General features: G+C 44.3%; 1 protein-coding gene across 2 annotated transcripts in view; it reads right to left on the bottom strand.

Annotated features, from left to right (window-relative positions):
- Nucleotides 1-3,195: 3,195 nt before the first annotated feature.
- ARHGEF5 (Rho guanine nucleotide exchange factor 5) overlaps nt 3,196-13,918 on the bottom strand; it is a 70,339-nt gene continuing 59,616 nt past the window's right edge. For both annotated transcript variants that reach the window (XM_081191524.1, XM_081191523.1), the window contains exons 10-15: nt 12,496-12,585; nt 10,485-10,636; nt 9,040-9,201; nt 7,032-7,102; nt 5,993-6,106; nt 3,196-3,856 (exon numbers count right to left, since the gene is read on the bottom strand). In XM_081191524.1, coding sequence (XP_081047650.1) covers nt 3,702-3,856; nt 5,993-6,106; nt 7,032-7,102; nt 9,040-9,201; nt 10,485-10,636; nt 12,496-12,585 — 744 coding nt within the window. In that variant the 3' untranslated portion in view covers nt 3,196-3,701. The remainder of the gene's footprint in view (nt 3,857-5,992; nt 6,107-7,031; nt 7,103-9,039; nt 9,202-10,484; nt 10,637-12,495; nt 12,586-13,918) is intronic.

A 13,918-nucleotide genomic window follows, 5' to 3' on the forward strand; every position in this document is an offset into this window, starting at 1 on the left:
GTAGGTCTATAAATTACCATATAGCATATATTCAACACAAAAAACAGTGACAATTTGTTGTTGACAAAGGACAGCTGGACATATAAAGGGCCCCATGACCTTCAGTAGCTTAGGACCCCACCAAAGTTTGTAAGGTTATGAGACTTTTCTTCACCATTTTTTTCTCTGATAAGGAAAATGTTCAGCATTAAAAAAAGCAATTAAAATATTTAGTATTGGAGCATGTGGAACTGCTGCCATCCTGCCTGGATTGGCTCCAATTCTGGGGCAGAATCTCAAATACTTGGGAGGGCAGTTTCCAACAGAGTGTGTTTTGGAAAGCAACATGAAAAAACATAGCAATCTCAAAGCTGGCAGAAGCAGGCTGGACACCATTTATCTCCATGTATGTTCTTTCCTAAGCAGCCTCCCTCCTTTTAAAGTAAATTCCACCTTCTTCTTTCAACGAAACTTCTCTGTAGTGAGGATTTTCCCCCAGTTCACAGTTTGCTAACTCCCCTGACCAGATACCAACTCGGATAGGGCTTGGGCGCTGTTAATAGTTTAAGAAGCCACCACTTATCATTTAACATAACTGCTGAAAGTGCTGCATCTGAGAGGGGTGAAATTAGACCAGGGGTGGGCAACCTAAGGCCCTGGGGGCAGGATGCGGCCCAATCACCTTCTCAATCTGGCCTGTGGACAGTCCATGAATCAGCATGTTTTTACATGAAAAGAATGTGTCCTTTTATTTAAAATGCATCTCTGGGTTATTTGTGGGGCCTGCCTGGTGTTTTTACATGAGTAGAATGTGTGCTTTTATTTAAATTGCATCTCTGGGTTATTTGTGGGGCCTAGGAATTCATTCTCCCCCCGAAAAAAATGTAGTCCAGCCCCACACAAAGCCTGAGGGACGGTGGACCGGCCCATGGCTGAAAAAGGTTGCCGACCCCTGAATTAGACTTTACCTGGGTCAAACACCCAGTTTTGCACCCCCCATGCATGTTTGCGTACACACATGCGCAGGCCGGGAGCCTCAATGATGCCCCTCTGGAGGCTTCACTTGGGGCAAAAAACCTGGCTAGCCCCCCACCCCCACCCCCCGTAGCTCCAGCTCTGCATCAGGTCACCCCATTTCTCGTTCTGGGGTCAAGAGGTAGTGCGTATCACTAATCCACTGACTCCCATTGTTTGAGGAAAGAGGCTTCCTGACACTAAGGTCATGTTTGCAAAATGCAATATAGGGTTGTATTGGTTTGTTCCACTATAACTATCATTGTTCCCCCCCCCCAAAAAAAACTGTCATTGCTTTTCCCCATGGGGGAAAGCTATGGGGTCCTGTTGCTTTTCCCCAGCAGATGAAAAAGTAGGTTGGGCAGGGCCATTCTGAGCTGAAAAATAACCAGAGGCAAAATAATAAAGCGATTTCCTCTGTGTTCCCTTCTTGTACTCAGACTTATTGGCTGCTTTGGCTTAAGAAAAGCAACATGGGAGGAAGAATCACAGAACTCCAAGTAATTTGCAATTTGAGCTTCAGTTCCACCAACTTTTGTATAATGAAGAGATCTTTAAAATGTTTGCAAAAGCCAATTGTGGAAAAACCTGTTTAAATTTGTTGGTACCACCATCCTTTTTAAGCCGCCTCTGAGGAAAGCAACTGCACATTTGCAATATTTATAGTTCGGGCATAATGTGTTTTTGGATTGTAAGTCTCGCCCCTGTGTATCTGACTGTCAAATATTTATACTAGGAAGAATCTGTTTTTTTCTGAAGGCAGATTAAGCAGCCTCAGGGGACAATCCTATGTGGATTTAACCAGGCCTATGCCCTTTGATTTCAGTGGTCTAAGGTGCGCTTGATCAGGCCATTACAAAAACAGAATATACAGTTACACACATTAAGCCTTTCCCAGTCATTGCTACCTTCTTTCTTATACAGCAATATCTTGAATGGCTGCTGATAAAGAACATTGCTTTACATCCTGAGTTATGTCTTGCATGGTCTCCACAGCTGATGGCACTTCCAGAGGAACACAGTTTAAGGGAGCTTCCTATTTGCGTATCCAGTGCATCTATCATGACTGTCAACCAGTGGCATAGCGTAGGTTGCTGGTGCTTGGGGCAGGCATGCGCGTCAGGGGGTGCAGGATGCAGAGGGGGTAAATGGAGCCTGCCGTGACAGCCCAACCCCCTTCACTGAAGTTGCTGGAGCAGATCCCCCCTCCACTGGAGCCAAGTGGGGCCCGTGTTGCACCACCTGCACCCGCATGGGGGGGACGGGACCCGGCTGGATGACATGCCCCTTGGTGGGTGAATCCCCCCAATGCCCGCAGAGAGGAGTGCAGGGCTGTGCCGCACCGGGGCGATGGTACAGGAAAAATCCCTCTGCGAGTTAGTTTAGCTCCCCCTGGGCTTCCGAGTTAAGATGTGGAAAGGTGCTGTGGCTCATCTCCAGAGTTTAAAAAGTGGGCTGGAGAGGCACGCCCCTCAAAATTGTGCGCCCAGGCCCTCTGCCCCCCCTGTGCCCTTGCTGTCAATGGGTCTCAGGTGTGCACCTTTCCCATCGTATGCTACTTGTAAATAGCAGGGATGGAATCTGGGACCATCTGCACAGAAAGCATGTACCCTCTGCCCTTAGAAGATGCAGTACCTACTGCCAGGCACCAAGCAGTCATTTATCAGTTGTCCCTGCTGGAGCCCCCCAGCAATCTGACCCATTGCCTTCTCTTTGTAATGAGTTTGTGCATTCCTAAGGCTCTTGGGCTGGCCACAAGCACTTTCTGAGCATAAACTTCAAGCTGAGAATAAGGGAAAAAAATGTTATCCAACTAAAGAAGTGGCTCCAGAAGAAAGGGAGGTGTTAATGGCAAATATGTCTTCCTTCTCCCTGCATTCTTAGTCCATTTCCCTGTATAGATTTTCTCTGGATTTCTTCTCCTGTTCCTTTAATTACACACTGACTTGCAGAAATTAGTAGCAGGTGAAGCTTTTCTGACATGGAGACAAAAGGTGTGAAATGCTTTCACCTGCTGAATTTGTGTGTGTCAATTTACTGTTAAAAGCACAGGAGCAGACCAGGAAAGGCTGGCAAACTTTTTTGTAAAGCAGAGTTCAGGGGAACCTGGCTCCCTTGAATTCATATATATGTATCATATCTTATTTGGTAAGAAGTACGTGGCAATTAAAATAAATGAAGTATTTCAAACAGAAAAGCCAATTTCCATGACAATACATATAAAATATATTTTTGCTTTTCTCTAGCATCTTCTTTTGGGGAAGGCTTCAAAGCATTTGGGAACATTATTAGCTTCACACCTTTCTGTGAGGTAAGTCATAGCCTCATTTGGCAGAGCAGAAACTGAAGCAAAGGCCCCAAGCGAGGAGTTCATGCATTGGAACAACGGCAGTGTCAATAATTGGTTCCCAGAAGTCCTAATATCCAGTTTCCAACTGTATTTCTTATTTGAAACCATCAAGCCAAAGCTAATGCAGTTTTTCTTCTTCTCTTTTTCCTCCTCTGGTGATGAACAGGAAGAGAATCTTTCCACCAAGTCAGTTTTCATTTCTTTGGTACGTACTGTGTCCTGTATTGGTTAAACATTTGTTGATGGCGTCAAAGGAGGTTTCTCTTCCAGAAAACCAAATACAGCAATGTACTGTTGGGTTAAGGAGCCACAATGGAGACGAGCTTTAAAGTGTTTCTCTTTCGGGGAAAACAGGACCCTATCTCTTATGAAAGACTTGTTGTTTTGCATACTTCACACGCTGTTCCTCCTTCAGATTCATCTGGCGCGCTTGCTTGCTGGAGATTATTTCCACGTGATCGGAAGGGAACCAGCCTCTTTCCCCATCGGAGAGTTTCACTCCTTCAAACCACCCTGCAGAGGGAGCAGACACAATGGGTGAAACATTCAGAGAACCATTTAGTGAGTTGCTGCAGAGGCTTCTTCAACCTCGGCCCTCCAGATGTTTTGAGACTACAATTCCCATCATCCCTGACCACTGGGTCCTGCTAGCTAGGGATCATGGGAGTTGTAGGCCAAAAACATCTGGAGGGCTGAGGTTGAGGAAGCCTGGTCTACAATTTACCCTGATAGGCTAGCCATCTGCGTGATACAACCACATTTGTACCTAATGTGCAGCAAGTCCTTAACTCTTGGTAAGATGAGATCGCCCCAGAGTGAGAGAGCTTATTCTGGTGTAGTTTAGGTCTCAGAACTGACTGACTGCACCATCCTCTGAGGTGCCAATGTGAAATTTTAAGAATTTCCTGCCTTGGCTAGATTTCTGATGAGTGCGGACCTCTGAATCCTCATCTCCAACTCTAACCAATCTAAGGTTGTTACACTAAGTAGAACTTAGTTCCAAAACAAACAGAAGACTGGGTTGCATATCTGTTACTGGCATTTGTTCACATTTAATCACTCGCCACCCTTGATTCTTTGTCCTCTCCTGCTTTCTCTGTGGTCTTTCTCACCACCAAAAAGGCACATTGTTAAGCTCCGCAGCGACAAGAATAAAAATCTATAATACATGATATACACTGAACAGTTAAGTGTGTTTTAGCTGGTCTTCTTTACCATCCTAACAAGTACTGAGTGGAATTGAATACAGTGGTACCTCCAGTTACGAACAGGATCCGTTCCGGAGGCCCGGCCATATCCTGAAAATTCAGTAACTGGAGGACCACTTCTGCGCATTCACGCGGTGCCACAAAACGCTTCTGCGCATGCACGAGCAGCAAACCCACTTCCGGGTTTGCCGCGGCCGTAACCCGAAGATTCAATAACTTAGAGGTTACGCAACACGAGGTACGACTGTACTCCTTTGCTTCTCGGTTTTCTGACAAAGTGTGGTCAAGTTCATGGCAGGACCAAACAGAAGGCTGGCAAGTGCTTATGTGTGAACAGTGATAAGTTAGTGGTAACAGAGTGGTAACTCTGTCTTCATGCAGTTTGTGTGGACCAGGGCAATTCAGAAGAAAGCTCCCATTCTCTGTCTCTTATCTATTCTCGTCTGAAAAAGGAGCAAAACACCATCTATGGGGAGATTAGACTGGTGACTGGGAGCAGCCGCCGAGACCATATAACACCGGTCTTGAAAGACCTACATTGGCTCCCAGTACGTTTCCGAGCACAATTCAAAGTGTTGGTGCTGACCTTTAAAGCCTAAACGGTCGTGGTCCAGTATATCTGAAGGAGCATCTCCACCCCCATCGTTCTACCCGGACACTGAGATCCAGCTCTGAGGGCCTTCTGGCGGTTCCCTCACTGCCAAGTTACAGGGAACCAGGCAGAGGGCCTTCTCGGTAGTGGCGCCCTCCCTGTGGAACGCCCTCCCACCAGATGTCAAAGACAAGAACAACTACCAGACTTTTAGAAGACATCTGAAGGCAGCCCTGTTTAGGGAAGCTTTTAATTTTTGATGTATTTCAATATTTTTTTGGAAGCCGCCCAGAGTGGCTGGGGAAGCGTAGCCAGATGGGCGCAGTATAAATAATAATAATAATAATAATAATAATAATAATAATAATAATAATTATTATTATTATTATTATTATTATTATTATTATTATTTCACATGCTATCAAATGAAGTAATATCTGGATCAAGCTATATGGATGGGTGATGTTTCTCCTGTGTCTGTTATTACTTTTAATACATGGGCAGCTCTCATTTGATTGCAGCAGTGACAGGAAGGGTGTTTAACCCTTTCCCCACAGGCTGTTTCCCTGATGTCAAATTCTATCCCTGCTTTCCCACTTGAGGTGGACCGGGGGTGGGGGGAGCTGCCATGTCAGCACAGGCTTTTGCACCGCTGGGTGAAAATCAGCTTAGACACAAGGAAAGCAGTATTTTCCATTTTTAATTTTTCAACGATGTAAGCCATTTCCTAGTTCCAAAGGAAACCACCTTCCAGGTCGTAGTCACCCCATGACATTTTCAGCTCCCAACTGCCCCGTCTCTTTCATGCCCCTCACAGCACCTTGCCACAACATTGCCAAATCCACTTACCGTCGCTACTTTGCTGCAGGACCATAATTATATCTGCTTTCTCCAGCGCCAGCTCATCATTCTCTCGGGCTTTATATGACCTCACACACTGAACCTGAAGTTTGTCTAAGAGAGCTTGGGGAGAAAGAATATCGTGATTGTGTGTTGTTGTTGTTCTTGTTAACCATTCAAATGTGTTGGGTTGTTCTTTTTTCAAAACAAGCAAGCAAAGAAACCTAAAATGTACTTGAAAAAAATAAAATACTGAATTCGTCAGTATAGCTTGGGCAAATGTACACGCATCTCTTTTTTATTTTGAATAAAACTTTCTATACCATTCCTGGTTCTTCAATTTTGAGATTTGTATGTGCAATGTAAACTGAGTCTCAACTTAATTTAACTACATATCCAGTAAAAATTCTCACCCTTGATTGAAGGAATGCACATATTTCTGGTTTTAGTTCTTTATATGTAAAGTAATGTGATGGGCACAATGAAAAAGAGTCAACCACCCATCTCCTACTGAAAAAACCCCACCCCACCCTCCCACAATATAGAAGGGTCTGGTGACTTCCGTTTCAGTGTATCTGAAGAATTGTGCATGCACATGGAAGCTTATACCAAGAACAAACTTAGTTGGTCTCTAAGGTGCTATTGGACATTTTAATATATATATATATATATATATATATATATATATATATATATATATATATTTCATGCTGCTGCAGTGTTAATAAAGAACCAGCAGCAGGAGTAAGTGCCCAGGATCAATGTGTACTGTATTTCACTGAACAGATTTAAATACCATTTGGTATATCCAAGTGGTAGGCAGTACAAAAAGCACAATAAAATATTAAACAATGAAAAATCAGTGTAAAACTAATCACGAATAAATATAAGAGTTGGAGTCACACTTCTAGAAACACCCGAGGAAACAGAAATGCTTTGAGCAAGCATCTGATTGTTGATACTGTCGGTATTTGCTTGCTATTGTATATACGTAATACCCGTATTATGTGAGCTAGCCCTTTGCAGTCTATGCCTTGGGCAATCTTACCAGGGTCATCCAAAAGGTCAGGTTCAGCTTGCTGGGGCATAAGAGCAGAAATCCACCTCAGCTTCTCACTCCTGGGGCAGAGGGGAGAAAAGTGAGAAGTACTGAGGAGAGAGGCATTCCAGGTTGTACGCAGCAGTTGCTGGTGAAATGTCAAGATGTGTAGTAGTATACTTTGCTCCCTTTACTTGTGGCACACCATGAGTCATGCTCACAGCTAACTAACTAACTAACTAACTAACTAACTAACTAATGGCTTTTAAGGAAGCCACTGTTTTTGGCAGAGCCAGCTCAATATGTTTGGGCACCTGAGGTGAACCACAAAATGGTGCCCCCTGCTATGTAAGAAGGGGTGACTGGATATCTAGGGCCCTGTGGAACTTGGCATCTTTCCTCAGGGCCTGCAAGACAGAGCTGTTCCACCAGGCCTTTGGCCAAGGCACAGTCTGACCCCCTCTCTCCTTCTGTAATCTCATAGAACTCTAGCCCAATGGTTGCCATTAATTTGACTCTGACTTGATTTTAGAATGAATTGATTTTAGAATGTATTTCAATTAATTGATTGTGATTTTATGTAAACTGTGTTACTTTTACTGTTAAAATAAAAAAAACTCCTTCCAGTAGCACCTTAAAGACCAACTAAGTTAGTTTTTGGTATGAGCTTTCGTGTGCATTCACACTTCTGCATGCACACGAAAGCTCATACCAAAACTAACTTAGTTGGTCTTTAAGGTGCTACTGGAAGGAATTTTTTTATTTTGACTATGGCAGACCAACACGGCTACCTATCTGTAACTTTTACTGTTGTTAGCCGCTCTGAGCCTGGCTTCGGCTGGGGAGGGCGAGATATAAATATTATTATTATTATTATTATTATTATTATCATCTACATGTCAGGGACTAGCTGGATTCTGATGAGTGGGCACCGGGAGAAGGATTGGAGAATGACTTGGAAGAAGGGATCAGCAGTGGGGCAGGAGAGCTGAAAATAATGCCACATACTTCACATTGGGTAATCAATGAGCCCCTTGGGTTTCAGATAGTATGTGGGTAAAGTAAAGATAAAGGGACCCCTGACCATTAGGTCCAGTCGTGACCGACTCTGGGGTTGCGGCACTCATCTCGCTTTATTGGCTGAGGGAGCTGGCGTACAGCTTCTGGGTCATGTGGCCAGCATGACTAAGCTGCTTCTGGCGAACCAGAGCAGCGCACAGAAACACCGTTTACCTTCCCGCCAGAGCGGTACCTATTTATCTACTTGCACTTTGACATGCTTTCGAACTGCTAGGTTGGCAGGAGCTGGGACCGAGCAATGGGAGCTCACCCCGTCGCGGGGATTCAAACCACAACCTTCTGATCGGCAAGTCCTAGGCTCTGTACTTTAACCCACAGCGCCACCTGTGTCCCTTAGTACGTGGGTAGACGAGTCTAAAAAGCCTAGGACACAAATTTTCACAGCCCTTTTGCTGCCACTAAACTTAATGGACCTAACGTTCATTAATTTCAGTGTGGCAGCTGTGGGTGATGTTCAGCTATCGGTTGGAGTGTTTAAACTATGCTTCTGCCTATGCTAAATCTGTAAATGAATGCAGATATTACAAAATGCTGGATCATACCCTTTTTACCATTCTTTTGAGCTTCTTTTGAGGCGAGGGAGAATATAAATGCAACAATAAGTAAGTTGCGGAAAAGGCAAAAAGAAGCTGGCAATTCCAGCAGGAGGTAGCAAACAAGGTCAACCCTCACCTGGATGCAGAGCTGAGCTTGCAAGCCCTTCCCTTCAGACTTGGAAGGTTTCTCACCTTGCTGCAATCCTGCTGGTAAGACTGTTAATACATGGAATAAAACTGATATACCTCATGTAATAAAAAAAAGAAAGTTCTGTGTTGCTTTTAGTAAATACGTGATTGCACAAGGCATCACCTCATCCTTATCATCACTCTGAAAGTTAAACTAAGGAATGTGTGGTGCTGGGAGTACTCCAATGCAAAAACATTTGGCTTTTGCTTACTGTGTTTCTGTACGGAAGAGGAACTCCACTTTTTTCCCCTGATTGTTCTGCAGCAGGAAGAGGCGGAAAAGGTTTTTGCTTGAGCCGTGCAGTTTCATTTCACACTTCTCTCCACGCACATTTGAGGAAGCAGCAAAATCAAATACAATAAAGCGCCCGTTCCTGCAGGAGATAGAGAAAGAAAAGAAAAAGGGGGCATTTTAAAAGCTTGGTTTTAATGTGTAAGAAAGAAGACTCCTTGCCATTGCTGGCATAAGGGTATTTTGCGCCCTAGCAAATTATGAGTGGTTGCCCCCTCTTCTTCTTCTTCTTCTTTTTTTTTAAAAAAAGATATTTATTGAGAAAAAAAATTTAAATATAAGAAAAAATGAAAAATAAACATGCAAAATAATAAGCAGTTAAAAACACACATTAATTTTCAATAACATAACTTCCATACCCTTATTTCCTCCAACCTCCTCATACTTCCCTTCTTTGTATTCCAGTTCAGTTTGTTAGCTCAGCAAATCCTTACCATAAAATTTTTACCCATTTATAATCCTTTTTTTTCATATCTCCTAAAGCATTCCAGCTGGAAACCGCTTAATTTCTATCCAACATCTTTCTAACATTCATTAATTTTACAATATTTCTTTAAGTAGTCTTTAAATTTCTTCCAGTCTTCTTTCACCGACTCTTCTCCCTGGTCTCGGATTCTGCCGGTCATCTCAGCCAGTTCCATGTAGTCAATCACCTTCATCTGCCATTCTTCCAGAGTGGGTAGATCTTGTGTCTTCCAATACTTAGCGATTAGTATTCTTGCTGCTGTTGTGGCGTACATAAAAAACGTTCTGTCTTTCTTTTGCACCAATTGGCCGACTATGCCCAGGAGAATGCATACCTTCCATCACTAAAATGTATTGTTGTGCCCCCTGCTCTTCATGCATAACACAACAATACATTTTAGTGATGGAAGATGGAAAAATGTATACCTTCCCTAAATTCACATAAAGTCCCATTTTTTAAAAATGTGCCACCTGAATGCAAAACCATCTAAAATTATGCCAGGCTACTATAACATAACCTCTTCCATCCATTTCTCTTGCTGCAATCATGTGATTGTTTAAATTAATCTGAAATTGTATAAATAAAAAGAAGACTGAGTGTCAAGTAAGTATTTTTGTGGGGGGAGAATTTAACAAAAACTTTCTTATACTGAATATTTATACATATTTGGACTTGTAAAAGTGGGGGTGGGGGCTAGGAATATGATAATGTTTATTTTATTTTATTAACTTCATAAATTTCCAGACGTTTCCAGAAATTATTTATGTGTTACTAAAAGGAAAGGAAACAGAAAGGAAAGGAATTGACCCACCTCGTTTGCATAACTAGGATGTTACGATTGCTGAAGGAAAAATGTTGAGTGAAAGATGGAGTAATGGAACCCTTCCCCCAGCACTTACTCTCTGGGCCGAGATAGGAGCAGGTAGTCATTAAAGAGGTGCAGGTAGATTGGTCGGGTGGTCAGTTTCCACTTCAAGCTCAAGTTGTACTCCAGCGCTGTGAGTTCCCCACGTTTTACCAGCCGCCGTGACTGTGAGATGAGTGGGAAAATCTGCAAGTGCAAGAATAATTGCTCTAGGTGAGGCCCAAAGGTCTCATTGTAACTCCAGTGCTTCAAGGCACAAGTTTTGAGAGCTGCTCTCTTCTCCCTGCAAAGAGGTGGAGAAGATTTCTTATCCCATCTCCGGTGCTAGGGGGCAGTGGCTAGTGGAAGGAAAGGCTAGTGGAAGAAAATGCCATTTTCCAGATTGTTCTGTGAGCCTGTAGAATACTCCACTGAAAAGGAGTTGCATATGGGATGGATGATGAAAGAATACCACTCTAGGGATGAAACAAAATAAAAAAATTCCTTCCAGTAGCATCTTAGAGACCAACTACGTTTGTTATTCATATGAGCTTTCGTGTGCAGGCACACTTCTCCAGATACACTGAAACAGAAGTCACCAGTGAGAGGGTGGGGAGGGGTATTACTCAGAAGGGTGGTGGGAATGGGTGATTGGCTGATAGGTGTGGTAAACCAGTTGACGACTGTGAATGACTGCAATGGGTCTTATAGGGAAAAGCAAAGGGTGAGATGGCCAAAAATAGCTTTATCATGTATAATGAGATAAGAATCCAATGTCTCTATTCAGACCAGGTCTCTCCATGGTTTAAAGTTTGGTAATAAGTTGTAATTCAGCAACTTCTCTTTCCAGTCTATTTCTGAAATTCTTTCGTAATATTACAACTACTTTGAGATCATGTATAGAATGTCCTGGGCGATGGGATGGTCAGTTTGGAAAGGTCAGCTATAGGGATGGTCAGCTTTGGAAAGGCAGAAGCCAGACTTGGTCGTAATGAGCTGTGAGGTGCACTCTTCTGTCCTCTGAATGTGGTTTCCAGTTTGTTTTGTGAGAAAGCCAGATTGCTTGGAAGCTATTGGGGGGTGGGTTCTCAACAGGCAGCCAAGCTCTCCTGAAAGACCTTCCCACCCACAACTGCTTTCCCCTGCAATTGGCAGGTGTGTGTGAGTTCTGGGTGTGCTCCTTGTCTCCAAGAAGTAGCAATGAGGCTCAAGGGGCATTGGCACCCTTCATTAACAGAGTTGCGTGTGTGGCCTAGAATACTTTCCAGGGGGTGGGGTGGCAGAGAAGCAAGGGCTTCCTGGTATCCATGTGGGGAGGTTTCTCTGAAGCTAGAAAGTTGATAAAATTACTATTCTAGCCTACACATTGGACGGTGGATGTGGCCAGTAGACGGGTCACACATCGCTCTGCACACAGATCGCCCAACTGTTGCCTGATGGCATGAAGGATACTGTACTTAGCCCAATAGCATCACAGTGAGGGCAACCTTGCCTATAAGACTGCATTGGGGAACCTGTGGTCATAGAATAGAATCATAGAGTTGGAAGAGACCACAAGGGCCATCGAGTCCAACCCCCTGCCAAGCAGGAAACACCATCAGAGCACTCCTGACATATGGTTGTCAAGCCTCTGCTTAAAGACCGCCAAAGAAGGAGACTCCACCACACTCCTTGGCACCTTAGAATCATAGAATCATAGAGTTGGAAGAGTCCCTCAGCTCCAGCCAGCATAGCCAAAGGTTAGGGAGCTGTATGCCCAACAACATCAGAAAGGACACAGGTTCTCCTGTCCCTCCTGCAAGATAGGGATAAGATGAAGGCCCTCTTGGTGACCAGGGCAGTTCACTAGTAGATTAGCTCTGGTCATGAAATCACAGAGTTGGAAGGGACCCTGAGTATTATCTAGCCCAACCCCCTTCAAAGCAGAAATTGCACCCATAGGGGGATCAAACCCGCGACCATGGCATCATCAGCACTATGCAGGGCTTATCTATGCATGAATAAAGCAGGTGGTTGCAGTACAGTGTCAGACGGGGGAAGCTATAACCCCCTGAATGGATGTTTACCTTGCATTCAAACTCCATATTTTTACTCAAGTAGATTAGCTCCTCGGTACTCCTCATACGCTGGACATTTTCATTGCAATCTTTGATGAGCTGCGGAAAAGAAAATGCTATTAGGGTGGGGAAGTGTTGGAAAAAATGGGGGGGGGGTGTCCCCCTCTCAAAGCGGAAAGGGTGACAGGGTATGGGTTTAGGAGGCAGAGAATGGAATCAAGCCACCTGGTTTTGGCAGGAGCAACTTTTTAGAAAAATGCAAGAATCTTCAATTGGCTAGACCAATTCTCTGGCTGAGTTAAGCTAATTTCAGATCCACTGTTTACATGTGTAAAGTACCCATGGGCCTCTTTTTTCTCTAAATGATAAACCTGAGTAAGCTTCTTCCAGCATAGCAGAGAAACCACTGGGGTACCTCATAGCTGTAGGGCAGGAGGCATGGGGCTTGGGATGACGCAGTTCCACAAGGGGACACAGATGACTCGGTCCATCTGTGTGTGGCCTCACTAATGACGAAAAGCAACAGTGCAGGCAGAGACCGATCTTAAGGGAGAGGTTACATAGACAGAACTGTTCCTTTTGTGGTTAGGGCTTGATGTTGAGGGAACTGGTTACAGTTGTACCTCCTTTTGTGTCCGGGATCCGTTCCGGAGCCCTAGACGCACGACGAAAGGGACGCTCGACAAAGCGCGAAGCACGATTTAGCACTTCTGCAAGTGTGCAAGTGGCAAACCTGGAAGTAACCTGTTCCGGTACTTCCGGGTTTGCTGTGGACATTCAACAAAATGGACCCTAAACGGGGCGGACGCAAAAGGACTGTACTTTGGATCAACCACTTTTTCAGGAAAAGGCTCACCAGCTAGATTTCTTTAGCGTTCAAGATACGCATCTGGGTCTCATTACCCATGCTGGAAGTTACATCCCTTTGGGTCTAAACTTTACCAGGCACCCTCTATTTAGAGGGGAATACTCAAACATTTGTGGTTAAATATCGAACATATACGGATGTGGGTGGCGCTGTGGTCTAAACCACAGAGCCTAGGGCTTGCTGATCAGAAGGTCAGCAGTTCGAATCCCCGCGACGGGGTGAGCTCCCGTTGCTCAGTCCCAGCTCCTGCCCACCTAGCAGTTCGAAAGCACATCAAAGTGCAAGTAGATAAATAGGTACCACTCCGGCGGGAAGGTAAACAGTGTTTCCGTGCGCTGCTCTGGTTTGTCAGAAGCGACTTAGTCATGCTGGCCACATGACCCAGAAGCTGTGCGCCAGCTCCCATGGCCAATAAAGCGAGATGAGCGCCGCAACCCCAGAGTTGGCCATGACTGGACCTAATGGTCAGGGGTCCCTTTACCTTTATAGAACATATAACTTCAGAATATTCTACTGCCAGTTGTGTCTTGGCCAGAGTGCTGGACTTAAGACTGAGGAGACCCA

Source organism: Podarcis bocagei (genome assembly GCF_964188305.1).
Source record: "Podarcis bocagei genome assembly, chromosome: 4".
Lineage (NCBI taxonomy): Eukaryota > Metazoa > Chordata > Lepidosauria > Squamata > Lacertidae > Podarcis > Podarcis bocagei.